The sequence below is a fragment of the Polyodon spathula genome, chromosome 15 (assembly GCF_017654505.1).
Source record: "Polyodon spathula isolate WHYD16114869_AA chromosome 15, ASM1765450v1, whole genome shotgun sequence".
In the NCBI taxonomy this organism is placed as follows: domain Eukaryota; kingdom Metazoa; phylum Chordata; class Actinopteri; order Acipenseriformes; family Polyodontidae; genus Polyodon; species Polyodon spathula.
This window is the reverse complement of record NC_054548.1, coordinates 31,637,421-31,663,441: the sequence shown is the minus strand read 5'-3', so window position 1 is coordinate 31,663,441 and position 26,021 is coordinate 31,637,421. Positions and strand designations below refer to the sequence as shown.

The window sequence follows — 26,021 nt, the reverse complement described above, 5'->3', positions numbered from 1 at the left end:
AACTTTTTAACTGATAAAAGTGAAACACAAAACAAACTCAGGTATACTCAGTCACCCTAGCGTGTTCTACCACAAAAAATGTAATTCAGTTTAAAATTTCAAACCGTATTGGCTCAGGACGAGGGAAAAAGAAAAAACTATCTCAAAAACCGCACTGGAATGCTACTGTCAACATCTACACCAGGGTACAGTGCATACCATTTATCAGGCAAATCCATCAAAAGTTTTTAAAGGGCACAAATTTGAGTTTAACATTGAATCCAAGGTCAAACCCTAACTATAGGGGCGCTATAGCGCCCCTATAATATAGAGCATAAGAAAGTTTCGTCCCATCTTGCTCATTTGGTTGTTAGTAGCTTATTGATCCCATAATCTCATCAGGTAGATTTTTGAAGGATCCCAGGGTGTTGGCTTCAACAACATTACTGGGGAGTTGGTTCTAGATTCCCATGATTCTCTGTGCAAAAAAGTGCCTCCTGTTTTCTGTTCTGAATGCCCCTTTATCTAATCTCCATTTGTGACCCCTGATCCTTGTGGAATGGAATTGTGGCCTCAGACTGATCCTCAACCTCAGAGACAGCTCAATCTGTTCTTGATGTTGATAATGTAACAGCTGTTGCAGACGGAGAGATCAGGCGACTGGTTCACTACGGTGAACTAGAAGTATGCCTATTTCCACATCCAGATAAGACCCGGCCACAGGAAGTACTTGCGGTTTGCTTTTCAGGGGACCTCTTATAAGTAAGGGTCTACCTAAATCTCAGTTTCGCGGAAATTATGAAATTGAGGGTTCACTGCGAAATTCACCTCTTTTAGGGCCAATGCATATGGACAAGTATGGAGAGAAACCTTGTTTAAATGAACTACTGCACAACGCAAGAGAGGCAAACTATGTATCTTCCATCTGTAGCTAGCCCTTTTTTATTTCCTTCACCGCCCTGTGTGCATTGCATTTAAGCAAAAAACAACAAAAAAAGGTCCACAAATAGCATTTACAAAAAGCGGTTAATGTTGTTGTTTACTATTCAAATGAGAACAAAGTTTTAATCAGCCTATCAGTGCGTCTTTACTGCTTTGACCTGTGACCTGTACTGTGCAGTAGTAGGGTGGGACAAAGTTGGTACTGCATTTAGGTTGCTACAATCTAATTTTCAGCATTGGAGGTAAAATAGTAGAAATGGACGACAGAAAAAGCAAAGTATATTTCGGCTGATGATAGTTTCAAGATATTTCCCAAAGAAACTGTACATGCAGATTGAGGTAATTGTTTTGCATATCTTAATGTGTCAGGAGAAAATATGACCGATCACTATTTAGCTTCAGATTCACAACAAAAGGCTACAAGAGGCTGCTGAACAGAACTTAAAATAAACAGCTTTCAGAAACTAAACTGGAAAGTTAGCCCAGACAAAAAGTATTCCTGTCTGCAAGTTAAATCAGTACTAAAATGCCACAGCCACCTTTCTTCAACCTGCTGCTTATTTTTTCACAGTTGGAATTTTAGACCCGAATAGCCACCTTTTCTTTGTTTTGACTCGGTACTAATAAAATAAATTGTCGGATGGGACAAGTAACACGACAACGAACGTGCTGCATACATTGCCTTTATTAAAGTATGCCAGATGCCCTTTGGTAACTGAGTTTTGGGGCTTTTTCTAATCGAGTTCCATATTTGTATAACTTGACAAAGCTTTGCCTTACACTTCCAACCAATTTCGATGGATGCAGACGTGCAGTCAATGAATGGGCAAGTCAACTGCAGGGGGATGCTGCATGCTTGCCTTTAACAAATGACAGCATTCTGTTTTAGTGAGGAAGCAAGTACCACTAATTTTAGGCTTTATAGTGTTCTGAAAGTACTTAGGTTTATTTAATGTTTAAACAGGTCTGCAAAATGTCAACGAAATCCTAATTTTATTCTGCAACCTACCCGTGAAAAATAAATTAATTTACCGCGATTGAAGTAGACCCCTACTTAAGTTCCGTGTCCTGCCATTTGGCCTCTCCCTAGCGCCTTGCACCTTTTCCCAAGTGCATTGATGCTATGATAATCACTTTAAGACTCAAAGGCATTAGAGTTCTCAGTTATCTGGATGACTGATATCTTGCTGAGTCACACACTCAAGCAGTGTTACGCATGAAGCTGGTCACTGGACACCTGCAACGACTGGGGCTTTCAGTAAACCACCTCAAAAGCTAGGTGACACCTTCCCAGACAGCCATCTATCTGGGGGTGTATTTGGACTCCAGGTCCATAATCACCACTTTGTCGGTCAACAGAGTCCAGAAGCTACTGCCTGCTTGGATCTGTTCAAACCCAATGTGGCACTGAAGGTTGTCACTGTCCAAAAGCTTATGGGCCTAATGGACATGAATCTTTTGGAACTGCAGGCAGTTGACCTGGCCCTGCAGAATTTTTCCAGGTGCCTCTACAAAGGAGATATGCAGTACTTTGCATGGACAAAATGGAAGAGGTGGCCTATACAAATCACCAAGGCAGTCTCCAGTCCCCCAGCCTCCATTGTGTCGCCCACAAGCTTCTGCTGCTGGGCCGATGAAAACATCTTGTCTTTAAAGGCAGTTCAGTTCATCTACAAGAGGTGATGAACTGGACAACGGACCTACTTTCAAAAGGTGGGCCCCACAGTTTAGGATGGATTCAGGCTAAATTCGTGAGCTAGGAATCCACTCATTGTCCCCTCTGGTTCTCCCTGCTGAAGGGCTGGCACCCACTCAGCATAGACACCCTGGCCCATGAGTGGCCCAAGGCTCTGCTTTATGCCTTCCCACCGCTGGCATTGCTACTGCAGTGCTTGGAGAAAATCAGACAAGAACAGGTTTTGGTGCTCCAGGTAGCCCTGAATTGGCCCTGGAGGGCCTGGTTCTCGGCACTGGTCCAGCTCCTGGGTGGACAGCTTTGGGAGCTGCTTGAGCGTCTTGACCTGCTCAGACAGCTGCAGCCTGCAGCTCTGGGTCTCGCCCCTGAGTGGCTGCATTTATCCTGCTTGGTCTCTCAGATGAGGTTATTGCAACCCTCCAGAATGCCAAGGTTGCTTGTACCCATTACCAGTACAGGTTTAAATGGGGAGTTTTCCAAACTTGGTGTCTGTCTCATGGGCTGGAACCCATCTCTTGTCTCATGGAAGCCATACTGCTATTTTTTCAGGTCCTTTTAACCCCTTCTCTGCTGAAGCCCTGGTGACGCCCTGTGCTATAGGCATGTTGTGATTTTGGTACTCACCTTTTTTATATCAGAATTACAATATGTTCCGGGTGTTGGCCTACTTCTCGGCCACTGCGGCAGTGGGTTCTTCCCCGTGCTTCCCTCAGCATCCTATGCACAGGCTGCTGATGACTGCCAGCATCTAGTCCTGGTCCTTCTGGTGAAGGGAGAGGCAGCTCCTGCACCTCTCCCCTTGATGGTGATGGAGGCAGAGGAATCTCCAGCTTCTCTCTTCGTGATGGTGGGGGAAGTGATACCAGCAGGTATTCATCCTCTGCTGGTGGGGGAAGTGATACCAGCAGGGTCGGGCACTTTGCCACAGTGACATAAAAACAAGTGCCTGAGGTTTATTTAGTCCCCCGTGAAAAGCGCAGCAAATTGTTCCAAATTCTGCGGCAAGGGTCCATGATTTCTGCAACAGAAATTCATGAATTCTGCTTTACCCTTTTAAGAGTTAAAACCAACCCAGTTCTTTGTATATTTCTTTATTTTTATGAGGCTGTTTTCAAAGTTTATTACAGTACATGCTGAAGCAAATAGCAGAATGAAACCACAGAAACATGTATTGAAACTTTAATAACTTATTAATTCCAAAAACAATATTGTGAGGCCACTGTTAGCAGATAGAACAGTAAAATAAATTATCAGATCAATACTGGCGTTTTGCAGTTTTAACCCTTTACTGCTATGAGGAATACTTTGAAAGTGAGCAACTGCAACTATAAACTATAAAATTAACCTGAAATAAAAATAAATAATAATAAAAAAAAATGTTCTCAGAACTGTGGGTCAGGTGTTTAAAACCCTGCTTTCCCGTTGAAGTAGAGGAAACAGAGGGCTCTGATAGTTTCTTCAGAAATGACACGCATGGTCTGCAAAACAGTTTACTCCCATCCTCATACATGTGTGCCAGGTATTCCCCAGCATGCTTTTGCCTCCAGGCACATGTTTGCTTGAAACTTGTAAATGTGTCCATTTTAGCTCAGGATTTTAATAGCCACAGCACGTCAGTGTCTAAAATGATTGGTTTGCTTTTCATAAGAGGTGGTTGAGCAAGATAAACAAAGCAGAGGTATTCAAAAATCTCACTGTGACACCTTTTGAAAAACCTGAATGTGTTACCTGGTGGAACAGTTTTCGAAGGTCTCTATATGCTAGTGTAACAGGGCGAGCAGCCCTGTACAGTGTTTATTTTAGAACGGGGCTTACCCTCCGCCCCTGTACTGTGTTTTGTGTTTATTTATTATTTACTTTTGTTTATAGATGACGGCGAACCGCCGTGTGTTTTGTTTGTTTATTATTTATTGTATAACAGCGTAGCTGTGCCTTCAGTTTTGTTATTGTTTTGCAGCGTGGCTGGGAAGCCCCATCCACATTATAAAACCGTGCAGAAGGTGGTCATCCCGAATTAAGTGATTAATTTGTTGCTAATCGGGAGATGGTCACCTGCATAAATACCTGCAGCTCTCTGCACTCCGGGTGGCTGTATGGAGGAGAGCGAGAGAGCGAGCGAGCGAGCGAGGAGAAACTAAATTTAAAAGAATATAAGGATCAGTGAAGGCAGCTGCTAAGCATGACCTTAGCGTTTATTTTGTGTTAGAGATTTATTTTATTTAATTGTTTTATTTTGCTCTGTGAGCAGTATTTATTTTTGTTTAAATATTGTATTTTTGTTTTCTTTAAATAAAACGGCGCACGCACCATTGCACCATATCCGTCTGTTGTTGTTCCTCCTTCTGTTCTGAGTCACCGCAACGCCATTTCCTGCCACAGCTAGATTTCATCGATTAACCCAAAAAACCTGGGTTCTTATACCAGGCTGCTAAGGGTAGCTATTCAGTCTACCTTTTACAGCATGCACTCTGAAGTGTAGGTCCTCCCCTCACTTTTTGGGGTTCTGTGGACCATATGTCATGGGTCCTCATACCTGGGTTTTGGGACCTCCTGTCAACCCCTTTTAGCACATCTGCTAGTGCTGCAAGTACCAATCAGTAATGGAATAACATTTCATACTTGAAAGGGAATGTTAGGTTATATACCATAACCCTGGTTCACTGAAATATAAATTTTATCCATTACCTGTCAAGGTCGCTGTGTTCACTCCAACCAGCGGGCTTGAATATAAAATTGGTGCTTACCCCTTCTGCTTGCGACACTTTACCTCCTTGGGGACAGGATCTCCGAGCCTGACACAGGGGGGCTCTATCTAACAGTTTTGACTTATGACTCGGGTAAATCGGGGTAATGGGCGAGCCAGCTGGGACCCTGCCTCAAAGCCGCCAGTTACAACCCCGGCCTCGTTGCCATACCAGCAGTGAGACACACGTTTAACCAATGTTCCCTCCTCCTCCCCTATCTGTTTTAAATGCAACCAACAGGTGCATCTGGCCAGGTCTTTGGCAATGGAGTGTGACGTGGCGGCAGGCAATTGGGCATCTGGAGCGGATAAGCACAGGGAAAATGGTGGGGAGGGGCCTTGTTTTGTTAATGCAGTTTTAGGCAAGGTGACAGTCCACGCATTAGTGGACACCAGGTGTGAGCAGACCTTGATTAAAGCAGCTCTCTTGGGAGGAGCCACAAGGCCAGGTCGCGATCTCCTACGTTCATGGAGATACGGCGACATACCCCACCCTAAAAGTATATTTATCTGTAGGACCGATAAAACGTCACCAACAATCTCCAGTCAAAAGGAGTCGGAATGCAGGTTACTGGGCCATCTAGGGCAGATGGTACTCCGGCCCCTCTCAATATACCCGACGTGTGGTACTCAAGTGCAGACATAGTGTGGGGCCAACAAAATGACCTCGGCTAGAGTTTGCCAGAAGGTATGAGGGAGACTCTGAGACCAAGTGGAAGAAGATTCTATGGTCTGATGAGACCAAAATAGAGCTTTTTGGCTTCAACACTAAGTGCTATGTTTGGCGCAAGCCTAACACCGCACATCATCTTGAGAACACCATTCCTACCGTGAAGCTTGTGAAGATAGAGGGCAAAATGGTTGCAGCAAAGTACAGAGAAATCGTTGAGAAAAACCTGCTGAAGTCTGCAATGACCTGGGACTTGGGAGCAGGTTCATCTTCCAGGAGGACAATGACCCCAAACATACATCCAAAGCCACACTGGAGTTGCTTAAAAACAAAAAGGTCAAGGTCCTGGAATGGCCCAGTCAAAGCCTGGACCTCAATCCAATTGCGAATATGTGTAAAGAGTTGAAAATTGCTGTTCACCAAAGGTTCCAATCCAACTTGACAGAGCTTGAGCAATTTTGCAAAGAAGAATGCGCATAAATTGCACTGTCCAGATGTGTAAAGCTGGTAGAGACTTATCCAAATAGACTCATGATCGGATGGCAAGACCTATGAACAGTGGAACAGAGCAGGATCAGTTTCCTCATCAGATCAGCATATGATGTTCTTCCATCACCACAGAACCTAAACCTCTGGGTGGGTGAGGATCCCTCATGTCCTTTGTGTTCATTACCTGCAACATTAATGCACATTTTGACAGGATGTAAGGTGGGTATTAGCCAAGGACGGTTTACTTGGCGCCATGACCAGGTGCTGCGATGTTTGGCCTTAGCGTTGGAAGACAAGCGTAACCTGACCAATAAGTTGCCACCAGTTCCATCAAAGCATTACACACAAAAGACAATATTCCTCCATCCAGGAGAGTAACCACCAAGAAAAGGTGTTAAAATCAAGCATTTAAGGGAGTGAATACTTTTGCAATCAATTATTTTCTGTTTTGTATTTGTAATTAATTTAGAACAATTTGTAGATTTTATTTTTCACTTTGACATTATGGACTCTTTTTGTGTTGATCAGTGGCGAAAACTCCTAATTAAATCCATTTTGATTCCTTGTTGTAAAACAATAATATGTGGAAAACTCCAAGGTGGGTGAATGTTTTTGAGAGCCACTGTATTAGTAGTGGTAGACTATGCAACGCGATACACGGAGGCACTTCCATTGAGGTCCACTAGTGCCACTGCGATAGCCACAGAGTTAATAAAGATCATGGCTAAAGTAGGGCTTCCAAAGGAGATCTTGACTTATCATGGAACCGTCTTTCTGTCTAACACGTTACAGCAGGTATATAAAATATAAAAAATACATCCCATCAGGATGTCTGTTTATGACGGACGGTTTGGTGGAATGATTTAATCCGACCTTGAATCAGATGCTGAGACGTTTTGTAACACAAGAGCAAAAACATTGGGCATCATTTCTTTCCTACCTCCTTTTTGCAGTGAGAGAGGTGCTGCAGAGGTGCCGCTTGTATGGCCGACAGCCTCGCAGCATTCTTGATCTGTTGAGAGAGGGGTGGGAGGAGCACAAAGGTTCATCCAAAAACTTAGCGAAGCATGTGCTCCTACTGAGAGATCGCCTGGATTTGGTCAGCTTTTGGCCCAGGATAACCTCAAATCGGCTCAGCCCTGGCAATAGCAGCATTACAATAAAAATGCATTAATTCTGACCTTTAGACCAGGAAACAAGGTAACGTTGCTGCTTCCCTCAGAATCGAAATTATGTGCTAAATGGCAGGGGCCATATGAAGTGATTCGGGCTATTCGGTGAATTATGAAATCAGACAGCCTGATCGCCATAATGAACCTGAAATTGATACATTTATTAAAACCCTGGCAGGCAAAGGAGGCCTTATTTATAGCCCCATGCAATGCAGAGGATGATTTAGGCCCCTATCCAGAGACCCCTAGCACTAAGATAATTTCGATGGGGGAGCAATTGGTTCCAAATCAGCAACGAGAGCTGCATAAGCATAGTGAGGAGTTCAGCTTTTTTCTGACGTGCCTGGCAGAACTAACTTACTTGAATATGACATTATCTCTCCACTATGTGTCATAGTACGAGAGAGACCTTACCAGATCCCAGACAGTTGACGAAGTGGTGTTCGCAAAGAGGTATGAGACCACCAATCGCTTCTGTGTGGACTTTGAGAAGGTAAACGCTATTGCCAAGTTCGATGCATACCCTATGCCTTGGGTCAACAAACTTCTAGATAGACTGGGAGAGGCGAAGTTTATCTCGACTCTGGACCTGAGAAAGGGATACTGGCAGATCCCCTTAACCCGCAGTTCTAGAGAAAAAAAAAAATGCATTTTCAACACCAGAAGGGCTGTTTCACTTCAAAGCTATGTTGTGATTTACAGCTCCACCTGGCGAGAGCATTTAGCTAGGGTTACAGCCATCCTTCAGTCTCTATGGGCAACCCGGCTGACACTTAACTTGCGAAAATGTGCATTTGCCAAATCAGAGACTCAGTATTTGGGATTTTTAATGGGGAATGGAAGGGTGAAACCTGTTGTCACCAAAATCCAGGCTTTGGTAGACACGGCAATCCTCAAAACCAAGACTCGGTGAGGTCGCTACTGAGATTAGCCAGTTATTACCACTGCTTTATCCCTGAGTATGCCACAGTGGTTAACCCTTTAGTTGACCTCACGTAAAAGAGTGCGCCAAATTTAATTAAATGGTCAGTAGAGTGCCAGGGGGTGTTGGATACTGTTAAGCGAAGACTCTGCCAGGCCCCCACTCTCATCACACCAGATTTCACCAAGAGATTCATTCTCCACACTGACGTCGGATGTGGCTTTGGGTGCGATCTTGTTCCCAAAGGTTGATGGAGTAGAACACTCGATATTGTACATTAGTAAAAAGATGCTCCCTCAGGAGCACAACTACTCTGTAGTCGAAAGGAGTGTTTGACCATTAAATGGGCTTACTCACTCATTACGATACTACCTGCTGGGACATTCATTTGATCTTGTCACAGACCACGCCCCACTCAAGTGGTTAAGAACAATGAAGGATAGCAATGCTGGAATAACTCATGGTATCTGGCACTTTAGGGTGCTAAGCAGCGAGAACAGAGTTCTTTGGACGGGCTGGTCTTTTCCCGGGTTGGGAAGTCGGCCAAGAACGTATTGACCATTGCAAGAACGTATTGACCCAGAAGGAAAATGACGTGGCAGCGGCTGATTGGAGAGGCGGTTGCACTCGTTTACCAAGGGCTCATGCGTGACAGCATAAAAGGACAGATAATCGTAATCTGTTCTTTCGCATTCGTTTGTAGTGAGTAAGAACCGAGAAGGACAGTAAAAGTACATTTTGAAATCGTGGGTGTTGTGTTTTGTTTGTTTGTAATTATCTTGTCTTGTACATTACCAGACAGTTAAGTTCCAGAAATGTTGCCAAGGGCCAGCACTAAACCGGACAACTCTACACCTTTGTCACAAATATAAACCTGTATCACCCACCACAAGCACTACTGCACGTGTTTGTATTATTGTCGGATGGATATTGTTTATTATTTGGGACTGTCTGTTCTTGTATTATATACCCTGTGCTGTACTGCTGGGGAATTATTGTTTGGTTGCCAGATCTGGAATTATAAAATAAAAACATTTACAAACTGGATTACAATTGTCTGTCTGCTTCTTTCATGTACTGCATCACTCCTGCACCTGTATACAATCAACCACTTTGCCACACATACCTGGTACTGTTGCTTTAGATTATTACAGTTTCAGTTGGTAACATTTGTGGATGTTGTTCTTGGAAACCTGTCTACATTTTTGTGATGCTTATCTGCAATGTGGAGTTTGTTGGAGTATGTTACTTACATACATTGTTCTTAATGAGAAATCGATTTTTCCCCCCTTTTCCCAGGTTATGCACACTGGAAAGGGCAGGTTTTGACAGCGGATGAGCTCCATGTTCTCTATCAGGGTCTTAAACTTAACAATGTGAACCAGTACGACTATGTATTAACAGGTAAGTAATTTCAGTGCCACCGCACCTACGACTGCTAATATCGCCATGAACCATTTAAGTTTCTAACTTCATATTTTCCGTGCTGTAGTCCTAGAAGATCACATTGAATGAATGTATGACAGACAGAAACAGACCCTGATTGACTCTCTTCCCAAATATAAGGTAGCGATCACTATTTGGCAGCTCCTGTTGTTTGCACATCCTAATCTGGACTCTCTTAAAATGCTGGTGTTTTTTGACATGCAGAATTAAATAGGTGACCAAGTATGTGTACTAATCTTACAAGTTTTTGATATATATATATACGTATTTCTCATTTCTATACATTATACATTGAGTAATGTGGTAATAATGCTGTATGTCTAGAGTTGTATGACCACATTAATATTTCATATTTCTATTATTTTTTATATTAATATATTAGCTGAATTCAAAAGCTCCTAACATAAATACTGAAACTATATTTTAAATGTTTCATAGTTCTTAATATAAAAAAAAAAAAAAAATACAATTTCATGTATAATTCAGGGCTTATTCAAAGTATTTGACCAGTGCATTTACAAACGGAAACGAATGAAAATGGTTATAAAATTGTTTATATAAATTGAATAGTTCAAATGAATCTTTACAATATCAAGTTTTATTTAACCATGTATTTGACAAAGTTATACCATATCAGAAATAAAAAAGGTTCCCTTTCAAGTATGAAGTGTAACCATTGCCATATGGGTATCTTAGTGGGTTTTGATGTAACTTTAAAATTGCTGCTTTTGTGTTGTGCAAGTGTGTGTACTGTTATTTAAATATTTTGTTAAATTGGTCTGATTGTGGCAGTTGTATGTGTGACATGCTATACAAATGCATTGTGGTTTTTTTTTTTTTTTTTTTTTTTTGCTATGTACTGTACAGTGAAAATGCAATAAATAAATTAAATAAATAAATTTACCTCCTGAGACCCGAATCCTGAATATTGTATACCAAAGCTGCTCAGTGAGCCTGTGATGCGGTCATGGCACCTCTCCCGAGGTATCAAAAGAACTGCGCTCACAGATCTCAGTGCCAGTGCCGAACCGGTACCGAGGTCACCGACCCACTCCACTCCCTACCTGGTACTGAACCGGGACAGAGGTCACCGACCCGCTCCACTCCCTACCTGGTACTGAACCGTCTCCGATCGTGCCTGTACCGACCCAGTGCTAAAGTAACCGAACCGACCCCGTACCATAGCTGTACCAATCTGGTGCTAAAGTCACTGAACCGGTACCAAACTGAACCTGTTCCGACCTGGTACCATACCTGTGCGGACCGGATGTTAAATTTAGCAAGCCAGACAAACCGACCAGGTGCCAACCCGGTTTCAGTCCGCTACCAACCAGTGCTCAGGTCACCGGTCGAGTACCAAACCAGTCCCACTCGGATCTTCAGATGCCCGGTCAATATCTATACGCACATTGAGGTAGCACCTGTACAACTGTATCTGTACACTGCATTATCTTTTTTACTGATGAAGCTTCATTTGAGCCCTTACATTCAGCTGAGCTGAATTTTGTATCGCTCAAATTGGCTTTCATGTTCGCTATCACCTCTGGAAACACTGTACAGGGCTACTCGCCCTGTTACAGGCCAGTACAAAGGTCAACCAGTCTGTGGAATTGGAGGCTTTCCATCCACCTCATTTCCAGTCTGACAGAGAGTGACAGCTCCATACACTCTGTCCAGTGTGGGCCCTGGTGTTCTGTGGAGCAAAGTTTCATGGTCAAGCCCTGTCTAAACAGCGGCTGTCCAAATGGATAGCAGACACAGTCAGGACTGCCTATGAGCAAGCCACCTTGCCCCATTCAGAAAAGCTCACTGCCCATTCCACCAGGGGCATTGCAACTTGAAATTGAAATTATTCCAGGATGCATCTTTGGTATTTGGTATTCAATTTTCAGGATACAGGTCCTGGCAAAGTGGTTGATTGTGTACATTGCAGGAGTGATTCACTGCGCAATGAACAGACAGAGATTTGTAATCCAATTAGAAAAAGGGGTTTTATTTATTATAATCCTAGTCTGGTGACCAAACAATATTTCCAGGCAATACACAACAATTTGTTGCAGTCCCAAATAATAAACACACGTATCTTTCCCACAATGTACAAACACGGTCACCAGTCCTGGGTGCATGCTGCAGTGCTCATGGTGGGTGAATGCTCAAACCAAAACGAAGGAACAGATACATTGCTTCGACCCCTATTAATATCATCACTCCTGATCCCTTGGTAAGCGATTGCAGCCACTCCTGTAATCCGCGGCTGCCACATTATTTACCTTCTGGGTCAATGAGTTAGTGTACGGAAGCTTGTCTCTTTTCTACATTACCGACTTCCTTTTAACCCTCGGAATGAAGTGTCAGGTCAAGTAGTCCAGAGTATTCTATTCCCGTTACTTAGTGCCTCAGTCGGGAGGGAGATTTACCACCAAAAAACATTGTCTTTCTGTCACATATCCCACCGCTCAGAGTGGAGCCGAAGGAACACTTGACTGAATCTACCTTTCCCATTACTCCCGCCTCCTGGGAAAAATAATCTGCATTTTGGTGGTCTTTCCCTGAATGATGTATCATGTGGTACATTAAGGGCTGCAATGCCAGATACCACGAGTTATCCAAGCATTGCTAGCCTTCATTGTGCTTAACCACTTGAGTGGGGCATGGTCTGTAACAAGATCAAATGAATGCCCCAGCAGGTAGTAGCGTAATGAGTGAGTAGCCCATTTAATGGCCAAACACTCCCAACTACGGAGTAGTTGCACTCCCGAGGGAGCGTTTTTTAGTAATGTACAATATCGGGTGTTCTGCTCCGTCAGCGTTTTGGGACAAGACTGCACCTAAACCCACATCCAACGCATCAGTGTGGAGGATGAATGTCTTGGTGAAATCTGGTGTGATGAGAGTGGGGGCCTGGCAGTCTTCGCTTAACAGTATCCAACACCCCCTGACACTCTACTGACCATTTAATTAAATTTGATGCACTCTTTTTGATGAGGTGAACTAACGGGCTAACCACTGTGGCATACTAGGGGATAAAGCGGCGACAATTACCGGCTAATCCCAGTAGTGACCTTATCTGAGTCTTGGTTTGGGGATCGCTACATCTACCAGCCTGGATTTTGGTGACAACAGGTTTCACCCTTCCATTTCCCATTAAAAATCCCAAATATTGAGTCTCTGATTTGGCAAACACACATTTGCTCAAGTTAGCTGTTGGGCTACCCCTAGAGACTGAAGGGCGGCTGTAACCCTAGCCAAATGCTCTCGCCAGGTGGAGCTGTAAATCACCACTTCATCAGTATACGCTGCCGCATATTCATGATGTGGGCGTAAAACCTGGTCCGTCAGTCTCTGAAAGGCAGCGGGCGCACCATGTAGCCCAAACAGCATGGTTTTGAAGTGAAACAGCCCTTTGGTGTTGAAAATGCAGGTTAGGGGATCTATTAGTATCCCTTTGTCAGATCCAGAGTCGAAATAAACTTCACCTTTCCCAGTCTATCTAGAAGTTTGTCGACCCGAGGCGTAGGGAACGCATCGAACTTGGCAATAGCGCTTACCTTCAGGAAGTATATACAGAAGCGATTGGTGCTGTCTTTCTTGGCCACTATGACAATTGGACTGCACCACTCGTTCCTGGAAGGCTCAATCACCCCAGGTTCGAGCATGTCCCATGTCTCTTTGCGAACGCTACATTTGCAGAGCTTTTTAAAATGTTATAGTAATACAATAATGGCTTGGATCACATTATTGAGGAGTTTGGTGATAAAACGAGTGATCAGGAGAGGATTTATCAGTATGAACTACTATGAAAAAATATGTGATAAATTCAGCAAACAAGGGGTGGGGCTTGGCTGGAGATGCAGTACTGAGTGTCCTGTTGATATGCAGTATCAACCTTTTAAACCTGTTGTACTGTGGAAAAAAAAAACTTTTAAACAGTGCGTGTGAAAATAAATGGACCTGACACGCCTGACAGGTACTGAATAAATAGACCGCTAAGGGTTAAGGCAGGATCTTAACCGGTATGCTCATATTAAAATGTTGTGTCGTCTTGTAAGAATGAGATTTAAAAACATACACCTTACTTAAAGTACATTTATATTTCCATTCTGTTGTGATATTTCATTGCAAGACTTTTTTGAATGCTCATGCATCGAGCTGTTAGCAAAATATGCTTAGAAGTTTTCAAATGACAATGACAGCCTTCAGTCTTATTGTAAATTTTTTCATGTCCATAAAGTTAATCCAACAAAGTCTTGTATTTAGTAACATTTTCGAAGAAAAGGTTTATATCCTTGTAATTCTTCCAGAATTATTTCAGTTTGTTGAAAATTAATTTTGTTATCTGTGATTCCATTGCTCAATTGTAAATTACTGTAGTTAATTTCAGTTTGACATTACCTCCATTATCCAGAAAAGGACACAATAACTGTACATTGAACAGTTTTTGAAAATTATGATGGTGACTGTTTGTCTAGTCCAGCGGTTCTCAACCTCCATGGCACTGTGACCCCCTTCTACCAATAAAAATTACTTTGCGACCCCACTGCCCTGTATTACTGCTGAACAATTACTATTGATGACTAAAATGTGCATTATAAGGTAATATCAACAAAACATAAATATAGGCATTGTTTATTTTTACAGCCAACAGTATAAAAAAAATAATAATACATTTAAAAAAAAATACATTACTTACCTAATGGGAGAGGTGAGCTTGTATGGATGAACACAAATGCTTGAAACGGGGCTCCCTGTGGCTGAGGTAAAGACGACGGTCATCTTCAACAGTGAGGCGTGTCCTGTACTTGTTTTTTAGTAGAGTGCAGAAAAACCTGATTCACAAATGTAGGTAGACGAGAAAGGCATAAGCGTTTTCAGAGCTGCAGATGATAGCTCTGGGTGTTCTTGTTGCACATAAATCCAAGTTAGCAAGAGGTTACTGAGAAAACCTGAGCTTCAGTGTCTCATCAAAAGAAAGGTCTGTCAATGTTTGTTCTGCTGTAAGTGGCAAATTAGCACTTGAAGTCGCTTCAGAAATAAAGGGGTTTCTAATGCACCCCTCTGCTTTCTGATCCTTTTCAGTTAAGTACTCTCAAAACTGTAGCTGAAGGCTTTCCAGGTGGCTGGCAATAACAGATTGTAAGTCACTGTGGCAAAGTGGCTGGTAAGGGGAACAGGTGTAGCGGTGATGCGGTGCAGGAGTGACAGGCAGACAACGGTAATCCAGTGAAAAGTGCTTTATTTCATTTCCAGGTCTGGTGACCGAAAAAGAAACAAATCCCCGGCAATACACAACAATGTGTAACACACAGGGATAACAATAAACAGGGCACAGTCCCGAACAAAACAAACAGACGGTCACCAGTCCTGGGTGAGTGCAGTCGTGATGGTGGTTAGTGCAAACACAGATGGTGCGGTGTGCAGGGGTGCTCCGGACAGTGCTGACCCTTGGCGACAGCTCCGGAGTAGTGCTTTAACTGTGGGGTGGTGAAAAAACACAGACAAACACAACAAAACACAACACGTAATTCTCGATCCTTCTCTCTCCAAACGTTAACCCAAACAAAGGAAAAGATCAGTGTTACCCTGGCCCCTATATGTACTCCTGCTTGATATCTAGGTAAACGGTTGCAGCTGCCCCTTGTTTTCCTTTCAAGTCAATACAGTCTTACAACAGAGTCTCGCTTCTTTCCAGGCTGACCCACTTCCCGGTCCCGGAAACGAACTGTCAGGCCAGCCCTTCCAGATACTTCTCCTCTTGTTATTTAGCGCCCTCACAGGTCGGGAGGAAGTTTTGTCACCAGAACTCATTATATTTCTGTCACAGTCACTCTTTGAAAAGATGCTCTCAAAAAAAGTTAACTAATAAATAAATTGCTTCCAGACTGAAACGATTCACACGATAGTACCACAAGGCCAGCTTCTTGATCCAGCTTTCGATTTTGTCAATGAGAGTAAGGACAGATGTATCTCGTCCTTGGAGTGACATGTTAACGATATTCAGGCTATCGAAAATATCTGCCAGGTAAGCTAGCAAAGCACGCCGTTTAACATCTCCAAGCTTTTCAGCCAGGAGAGAATTGTTGTTGGAAAGAAATATTCTCACTTCCTCTCTGAGCTCAAACAAACGATTGAGCACCTTGTCCCGTGACATCCAGGGACCTACTGTGTGGTAAAGTAGTTCATTCATATTGCTCTGCTTCCATCTCATCACACAAAACTCCAAACAGGCAGGCATTTGTTGATGAGACTTGATAAGTTGACAGTGCAAACAGCTTTGTCCAGAACTTGATTCAGAACGGGTGGCTTTTTTATTTTTTAATATAGCAACAAGGGCTTGCTTGTTTGTCATTCAGTGAATCCAAATGGCTTGTGGTGCAAGAGCCTGCATTCTGATGACTAACCCGATGTTTTTTTCTGTCATCACACGGGCACCGTTGTAGCAAATGCCTACACAGCACTGCCATTCCAAGCCAGCATCGGAGACAAAACCATCCAAAAGAGCAAAGAGTCCCCGTCATCTTCAAATCTAATGTAGGTCAGCATCTGAGCAGCACCAGTAGTTTCAACCAATTGAATAGCAAAAATAATACTTTGCTTTACCTTGATGATCACTTCCTCATACAGGTCAATAACCATATTGTGAATTCGCCTGGCACCAGTGTCTTTAGACAGGGGAAGCGAATCAAGCTGGCTGGCAGCACTTTGTCCCATCATAATCGAAACCACCTGCTTGGCGCACACGAGAAAAAAAGTTTCTCCAATATTGTGGAGTTTACCAATTTTGGCTATCCAGTGTGACACAGTAAAAGATGCACAGAGAGCCTTCTCGTTAGTTGTAGCCACCAACTTGAGTACTTTCTTCTGGCCCCTTAGCTTTGTCAACATTCGCTGAAAGAAAGTACAGTTCCAGTAGTACAGAACCATATAAAAAAATCAAGTTTACTACAGAGTACATTTTTCAGTTTTCCTGAAGTTCATAACTAAAGTTCAGGAGGAGGATCCGACAGCAATCTCTGTATCACCAAATTCAGTCATTCAGTTTACACATTAACTAATTCAAATTGTTAGCACTATACATACCCTCTTCACTAACTCAGTTGCGTTTTGATTTCATCGTAACCCACCACCTCCCCATCTCCATAGGTTTTATCTATAGGGGTCTCCGCCCAGCCAGGCACGAGTCCTCAAACCAAGTTGGAAAGGCGCTGGGGCCCAACGTTCACACAATTGTTGCTTCTAACTTAGCTTTTTTTTTTATCTCACTCCACTTTACATTGAATTGCTCTTTGGACAACTTCAAGGGGATTGTGACCATTCCCTTATCAGCTCAAAAGTCACACCTGCAACCCTAACCCTAACCTGTGACAATGCACAATAAAAAAATGCTTTAACACCCCAGCCCTGGATCTGCAATGCCTGCCCCATCAACTGTCACTTCCCATTCACTTACCTTGATTTCTCATTATCCCTTGGACTCGTTGCCATTATTAAGAACATAAGAAAGTTTACAAACGAGAGGAAGCCATTCAGCTTATCTTGCTTGTGTGGTTGTTAGTTGCTTACTGATCCCAGAATCTCATCAAGCAGCTTCTTGAAGGATCCCAGGGTGTCCGCTTCAACAACATTACTGGGGAGTTGGTTCCAGTAAAGTGCCTCCTATTTTCTATTCTGAATGCCCCTTTGTCTAATCTCCATTTGTGACCCCTGGTCCTTGTTTTTTTTCTGGTCAAAAAAGTCCCTTGGGTCAACTTTGGCAATACCTTTTACAATTTTGAATGCTTGAATTATGTCGCTGCATAGTCTTCTTTGTTCAAGAATGAATAGATTCAATTCTTTTAGCCTGTCTGCATATGATATTCCTTTTAAACCTGGAATAATTCTGGTCGCTCTTCTTTGCACTCCTTCTAGAGCAGCAATATACTTTTTGTAGCGAGGTGACCAGAACTGAACACAATATTCAAGATGAGGTTTTACTAATGCATTGTACAGTTTTAACATTACTTCCCTTGATTTAAATTCAACACTTTTCACAATGTATCCGAGCATCTTGTTAGCCTTTTTTATAGCTTCCCCACATTGTCTAGATGAAGACATTTCTGAGTCAACAAAAACTCATAGGTCTTTTTCATAGATTCCTTCGTCAATTTCAGTTTCTCCCATATGATATTTATAATGCACATTTTGATTTCCTGTGTGCAGTATCTTACACTTTTGTCTATTAAATGTCATTTGCCATGTGTCTGCCCAGTTCTGAATCTTGTCTAGGTCATTTTGAATGACCTTTGCTGCTGCAACAGTGTTTGCCACTCCTCCTACTTTTGTGACGTCTGCAAATTAACAAGTTTGCTTACTATACCAGAATCTAAATCATTAATGTAGATTAGGAATAGCAGAGGACCTAATAATGATCCCTGTGGTACTCCACTGGTTACCTCACTCCATTCTGAGGTTTCTCCTCTAATCAGTACTTTCTGTTTTCTACATGTTAACCACTCCCTAATCCATGTACATGTGTTTCCTTGAATCTCAACTGCATTCAGTTTGAGAATTAATCTTTTAATGCGGGACTTTAAGCTTTCTGGAAATCTAAATAAACCATGTCATATGCTTTGCAATTATCCATTATCGATGTTGTATCCTCAAAAAAATCAAGCAAGTTAGTTAGACACGATCTCCCTTTCCCTAAAACCATGTTGACTGTCTCCCAGGATACCATATAGATAGGTTTTCCATTTTGGATCTTACTATAGTTTCCATAAGTTTGCATATAATAGACGTCGAGCTATTGGTCTGTAGTTACCTGGTTCAGTTTTGTTTCCCCTTTTGTGGATCTGTATTACGTTTGCGATTTTCCAGTGTGTCAGTACAACCCCTGTGTCAAGAGACTGTTGCTTGATCTTGGTTAGCGGTTTGTAAATAACTTTTTTCATTTCTTTGAGTACTATTGGGAGGATCTCATCAGGCCCAGGGGATTTATTAATTTTAGGTCAGGTTTGATGCCAAATTAATGTGTATATATAACATACTTGTCTGTAAAATTGCATATTTTGCATTCTCTTCAATAAATGTTTGTGGTAAAACATTTTGTGATTGGTGTTTGCCCTGAACTACTGACATACAGTTTACAATCTCATGGTACCGGTACATATATACAGTACCACTAGGCTACGCACAGTCATTTGTCATATGTACTCAGTTTGTGCTTTTCCGTTTCTGTGCTTTCACTTATCTATTATATTTATTGCAGTTATTTTGCCCTTTTACCTATGAAATACGTAGCGATTAGCTATTTATTAAACATTATTTAAAATTGTGGGAACCTAATTACCAGAGTTGTAACCAAAATTGAATCTTCTGGCCCCTTAGCTTTGTCAACATTCGCTGAAAGAAAGTACAGTTCCAGTAGTACAGAACCATATAAAAAAATCAAGTTTACTACAGAGTACATTTTTCAGTTTTCCTGAAGTTCATAACTAAAGTTCAGGAGGAGGATCCGACAGCAATCTCTGTATCACCAAATTCAGTCATTCAGTTTACACATTAACTAATTCAAATTGTTAGCACTATACATACCCTCTTCACTAACTCAGTTGCGTTTTGATTTCATCGTAACCCACCACCTCCCCATCTCCATAGGTTTTATCTATAGGGGTCTCCGCCCAGCCAGGCACGAGTCCTCAAACCAAGTTGGAAAGGCGCTGGGGCCCAACGTTCACACAATTGTTGCTTCTAACTTGGCTTCTTTTTTTCATCGCTCCACTTTACATTGAAATGCTCTTTGGACAACTTCAAGGGGATTGTGACCATTCCCTTATCAGCTCAAAAGTCACACCTGCAACCCTAACCCTAACCTGTGACAATGCACAATAAAAAAATGCTTTAACACCCCAGCCCTGGATCTGCAATGCCTGCCCCATCAACTGTCACTTCCCATTCACTTACCTTGATTTCTCATTATCCCTTGGACTCGTTGCCATTATTAAGAACATAAGAAAGTTTACAAACGAGAGGAAGCCATTCAGCTTATCTTGCTTGTGTGGTTGTTAGTTGCTTACTGATCCCAGAATCTCATCAAGCAGCTTCTTGAAGGATCCCAGGGTGTCCGCTTCAACAACATTACTGGGGAGTTGGTTCCAGTAAAGTGCCTCCTATTTTCTATTCTGAATGCCCCTTTGTCTAATCTCCATTTGTGACCCCTGGTCCTTGTTTTTTTTCTCAGGTCAAAAAAGTCCCTTGGGTCAACATTGTCAATACCTTTTAGAATTTTGAATGCTTGAATTAGGTCGCTGCGTAGTCTTCTTTGTTCAAGAATGAATAGATTCAATTCTTTTAGCCTGTCTGCATATGATATTCCTTTTAAACCTGGAATAATTCTGGTCGCTCTTCTTTGCACTCCTTCTAGAGCAGCAATATACTTTTTGTAGCGAGGTGACCAGAACTGAACACAATATTCAAGATGAGGTTTTACTAATGCATTGTACAGTTTTAACATTACTTCCCTTGATTTAAATTCAACACTTTTCACAATGTATCCGAGCATCTTGTTAGCCTTTTTTATAGCTTCCCCACATTGTCTAGATGAAGACATTTCTGAGTCAACAAAAACTCATAGGTCTTTTTCATAGATTCCTTCGTCAATTTCAGTTTCTCCCATATGATATTTATAATGCACATTTTGATTTCCTGTGTGCAGTATCTTACACTTTTGTCTATTAAATGTCATTTGCCATGTGTCTGCCCAGTTCTGAATCTTGTCTAGGTCATTTTGAATGACCTTTGCTGCTGCAACAGTGTTTGCCACTCCTCCTACTTTTGTGACGTCTGCAAATTAACAAGTTTGCTTACTATACCAGAATCTAAATCATTAATGTAGATTAGGAATAGCAGAGGACCTAATAATGATCCCTGTGGTACTCCACTGGTTACCTCACTCCATTCTGAGGTTTCTCCTCTAATCAGTACTTTCTATTTTCTACATGTTAACCATTCCCTAATCCATGTACATGTGTTTCCTTGAATCTCAACTGCATTCAGTTTGAGAATTAATCTTTTAATGCGGGACTTTAAGCTTTCTGGAAATCTAAATAAACCATGTCATATGCTTTGCAATTATCCATTATCGATGTTGTATCCTCAAAAAAATCAAGCAAGTTAGTTAGACACGATCTCCCTTTCCTAAAACCATGTTGACTGTCTCCCAGGACCCTGTTACCATATAGGTAGTTTTCCATTTTGGATCTTACTATAGTTTCCATAAGTTTGCATATAATAGACGTCGAGCTATTGGTCTGTAGTTACCTGGTTCAGTTTTGTTTCCCCTTTTGTGGATCTGTATTACGTTTGCGATTTTCCAGTGTGTCAGTACAACCCCTGTGTCAAGAGACTGTTGCTTGATCTTGGTTAGCGGTTTGTAAATAACTTTTTTCATTTCTTTGAGTACTATTGGGAGGATCTCATCAGGCCCAGGGGATTTATTAATTTTAGGTCAGGTTTGATGCCAAATTAATGTGTATATATAACATACTTGTCTGTAAAATTGCATATTTTGCATTCTCTTCAATAAATGTTTGTGGTAAAACATTTTGTGATTGGTGTTTGCCCTGAACTACTGACATACAGTTTACAATCTCATGGTACCGGTACATATATACAGTACCACTAGGCTACGCACAGTCATTTGTCATATGTACTCAGTTTGTGCTTTTCCGTTTCTGTGCTTTCACTTATCTATTATATTTATTGCAGTTATTTTGCCCTTTTACCTATGAAATACGTAGCGATTAGCTATTTATTAAACATTATTTAAAATTGTGGGAACCTAATTACCAGAGTTGTAACCAAAATTGAATCGAGTCGAGTCATTGGGGAGTAAAGACTCGAGTCAAGTCACTGACATGCAAAGCTTGAGTCAAGTCGAGTCACTAAACTGCTCAAGTCAAGTGAAGTTGATTCAGTTCGAGTCATTAGTTCTGACCAGTGCTTAGTTTGTAAAGAAAAGGAACCGGGGCGCAAGCAATGACAATAATACCATCCTTAAGAACCACACATTCAAAATCATAACACGTTTATTTGAAAGAGTATTGTACATACTAGTGTTACATGTAGGTATTGACAGTGTCGACCCAAGGGACTTTTTCAGCCTGAAAAAAGAAACAAGGACCAGGGGTCACAAATGGAGTTTAGAAAAAGGGGCATTCAGAACAGAAAATAGGAGACACTTTTTTACACAGAGAATTGTGAGGGTCTGGAATCAACTCCCCAGTAATGTTGTTGAAGCTGACACCCTGGGATCCTTCAAGAAGCTGCTTGATGAGATTTTGGGATCAATAGGCTACTAACAACCAAACGAGCAAGATGGGCCAAATGGCCTCCTCTCGTTTGTAAACTTTCTTATGTTCTTCTTATGTTCTTATGTTCTTATGTTTATATTCACGTATTCTACATCATATACAAAGTAGTAGTACGTGCAGAAAAAATTTGTAAATGCAACTGCAGGACAAATAATAAATACAAACCAAAACCTGTGTACGTGTTTTGTTATGGTTTTGCATTTAAATGGTTTAAAAAGCAAACAAATTAAAAGGCATTTAGAAAAGAAACATCCAGAAAGATGACATTCATGGGGTTTCCATTTGTTTTTGTTTTTTTTTAATGTCCCTGTAACAGGGTGAGTGGTCCTGTACAGTGTTTATTTTAGAACCGGGTCTCCCCCTCCACCTGTGTTATTTTGTGTTTGTTTATTGTTTTATATTTGTTTATAGATGTCAACGAATGCCGTGTGTTATTGTTTTGTAACGTGGATGGGAAGCCCCATCCACATTAAGAACCTTGTGTTAATGTGCGGCTGTCGGCTAGTGCGTTTTTAAACTAGCCGGCAGTCACACAAATGAATGAACTCGTGCAGATTGTGGCCGAGGGGATAGAATAATTACAAACTAGTTAAACCCCTCGGCCACGGTGTTTAAGCCTGCAGCTCTCCCTACTTGGGGTTGGTGTTCAGAGGAGGAGCGAGGAGTGAGAGAGGAAAAACTAAATTTAAAAGAATAAAAGGATCCGTGAAGGCTACTGCCAGCCGGACCTTAATTCATTATTTGTGTTTGAGATTTATTTTAATTGTTTTATTTCTGCTCTGCGAGCAAGTGTTTATTTTTGTTTAAATATTTTATTTATTTTTGTTTGCTTTAAATAAAACGGCGCACGCACCACTGCACTGTACCTTTGTTTTTGTTGTTCCTCCTGGTCTGGGTCACCCCAACGCCATTTCCTGCCACAGGCCCCCAAAACATGCTTAGAAAATCGACTTATACAATGTTTTTTATGGTAGGGGTAAGCAATCTGTTGGCATTTTAATTACCTCCCCACTGCCAGGGTGGTGATGCCATTGAGTCTATTACAACACGTCTTGATGTCAATGGGCTAGTTCTGTGTGGGACCCCCCGTATTATATTTGATATGAAATTGAATTTGCCATTTTCCTGGCAAATTCTATGCGCAATCTAAATCTCTTTGCACTATGCAATTAGTGCAACCATTTCCTGGCCTGCTGCTTACGTGTAGCCACGCTCCAGCTTTGCTTCCTATTCATATTTTACCATGTTGCTAATTATCCACCTTTGTGATCTTTATTTGATGATTATAATTTTTTGTGTCTGGTACAGTATATTGTTCTCTTCTTTTTCTAGGTTACACAAGAGATAAATCATTCCTGGAAATGGTTGTTGATATTGTCCAGGAGCTGAAGCGGCAAAACCCGAATCTTGTTTACGGTGAGCTCTCAGCAAGGCACTGTTGTACTGTAGCCATCTCTATATTTATAAGTAGTGGAGCACCAGGACCACACTACAGATAATCAGTCATTTTGACTCTTAAGTATGTGCAATTCGTACCAGGAAAATGTACGAATTTGTTTCACATGCCTCTGAAAAAGCAAATTAATGCTAATATGTAGTGTAGTTCAGTTTAATCACAATGAACACAAAAAAGTACTGCAGTAGCAAGAGTACCCATTATGTGTATGCAGGACTAGTGCATTGTACTGCATTAAAAGTTCCAAAATGGGTTAAAAGTATTACTTTTTATTACAATAGTACCCTGTAGGAGATACTGTTCTGTCTCCTGTCCTGTAATTTACCTTATACAATCCAATAATGAGTAAATATTTCTAACTTTATAAGCACATAATATCTAGTCTTTGCAGATGATTGTAATACTTTTTGTAATTAAATCAAAAGAGATGTTGTTTGAAAAGTTTGAATATGAAGATTTAACCATCATAAATTGTAAACTAAATACGAATTCTTCCTGTCTCACCTTTGTTGCAGTTTGTGATCCAGTGTTGGGCGATCATGGATCTATGGTAAGGGACTTCTCTTTCCAGTAACAACATTGCCCTTATGTATTAGAGGTGTGCACATACCAAGATTTTCAGATGGAGAGCTTTGTTTTCTGTTCAATTCAATTTCATGAATACCTAACAACTTTAAACATCTTTATATGAATTCCTCTGAAAATCTGAGTATCATTCTGCACAGACCTACAGTATAATGTCTACCATAAGTGGTTCTAATATACCAACCATTGTTTTCAGAATGTTTTGCTTACTAAATATTTTTACTGCTGTACACAAAAAAATGAAAACGTACATTTTGCTGTGTGGCTCAAAACTACAGTTTTGACTGCAATAGAGACACTTTACCTGCACTAAACCTTGGGTGTCGAGTCTGAGTCACTATCATTTGAGTGTCGAGTCTGAGTTATCAGGGTACGAGTCAGAGTCACTATCATTCGAGTGTCGAGTCCGGGTCATCAGGGTTCGAGTCACTATCATTCGAGTGTCGAGTCCTTATTATCAGGGTCCTAGTCTCTATCATTCGACTGTTGAGTCCAAGTCTGGGTCATAAGGGTCAGAGTCCGAGTCACTATCATTCGAGTGTCAAGTCTGAGTCATCAGGGTACAAGTTGGTATCATTCGAGTGTCGAGTCTGAGTCCGAGTCATCAGGGTCCAAGTCCTGGTCACTGGTCGTGTTGAGGCTGAGTCATCAGTGTCCGAGTCACTATCATTTGAGTGTCAAGTCCGAGCCCAAGACATCATGGTCCGAGTCTAAGTCACTATCATTCAAGTGTCGAGTTGGATTCATCAGGGTCCTAGTCACTATCATTCAAGTGTTGAGTCCAATTCTAGTCTTCAGGGTCCGATTCCAAGTCACTATCATTCGAGTGTTAAGTCCGAGTTGTCAGGGTACGAGTCCGAGTCATCAAATTTCAAGTCCGAGTCACTATCATTCGAGTGTCTAGTCCGAGTCATTAGGGTACGAGTCCAAGTCTCTATCATTCAAGTGTTGAGTCCGAGTCATCAGGGTCCGAGTCCAAACACTATCATTCGAGTGTCGAGTCAAAGTCCTAGTCATAAGGGTCTGAGTCATTATCGTTCATGTGTCGAGTTCGAGTCACTATAATTCGAGTGTCAAGTCCGAGTTGTCAGGGTCTGAGTCACTATCATTCGAGTGTCGCGTCTGAGTCATCAAGGTACGAGTCTGAGTCACTGTCATTCGAGTGTCGAATCCGAGTCTGGGTCATCAGGGTCAGACTCCAAGTCACTATCATTCGAGTGTCGAGTCCGAGTCATCAGGGTCAGAGTGTTGAGTCCGAGTCATCAGGGTCCGAGTCCGAGTCACTATCATGCGAATGTCGAGCGCCGAGTCCGGGTCATCAGGGTCCGAGTCACTATCATTCGAGTGTCGAGACAAAGTCCGAGTGATCAGGGTCCGAGTCATTATCATTCATGTGTCGAGTCCAAATCTGAGTCATCAGGGTCTGAGTCCAAGCCACTATCATTCGAGTGTCAATTCCGAGTCATCGGGGTACGAGTCTGTAATAAAAAAAAAAAGTGTGTTCTAGAAAGTTCTACAAATGCGTTCGAGTTCATCTTTGCCCTTGCCCTATAATAACCCCATATCTTATATAA

The 26,021-nt window shown here is 41.7% G+C and overlaps 1 protein-coding gene across 2 annotated transcripts in view; it reads left to right on the top strand.

Moving 5' to 3' along the window:
• LOC121328102 (pyridoxal kinase-like) overlaps positions 1-26,021 on the top strand; it is a 145,924-nt gene that overhangs the window by 20,721 nt on the left and 99,182 nt on the right. The window contains exons 3-5 of one of the 2 annotated variants that reach the window (XM_041272590.1): positions 9,913-10,017; positions 23,739-23,822; positions 24,378-24,412. In XM_041272590.1, the coding sequence (XP_041128524.1) occupies positions 9,913-10,017; positions 23,739-23,822; positions 24,378-24,412 (224 nt within the window). The remainder of the gene's footprint in view (positions 1-9,912; positions 10,018-23,738; positions 23,823-24,377; positions 24,413-26,021) is intronic. The other variant, XM_041272591.1, reaches the window with a different exon arrangement.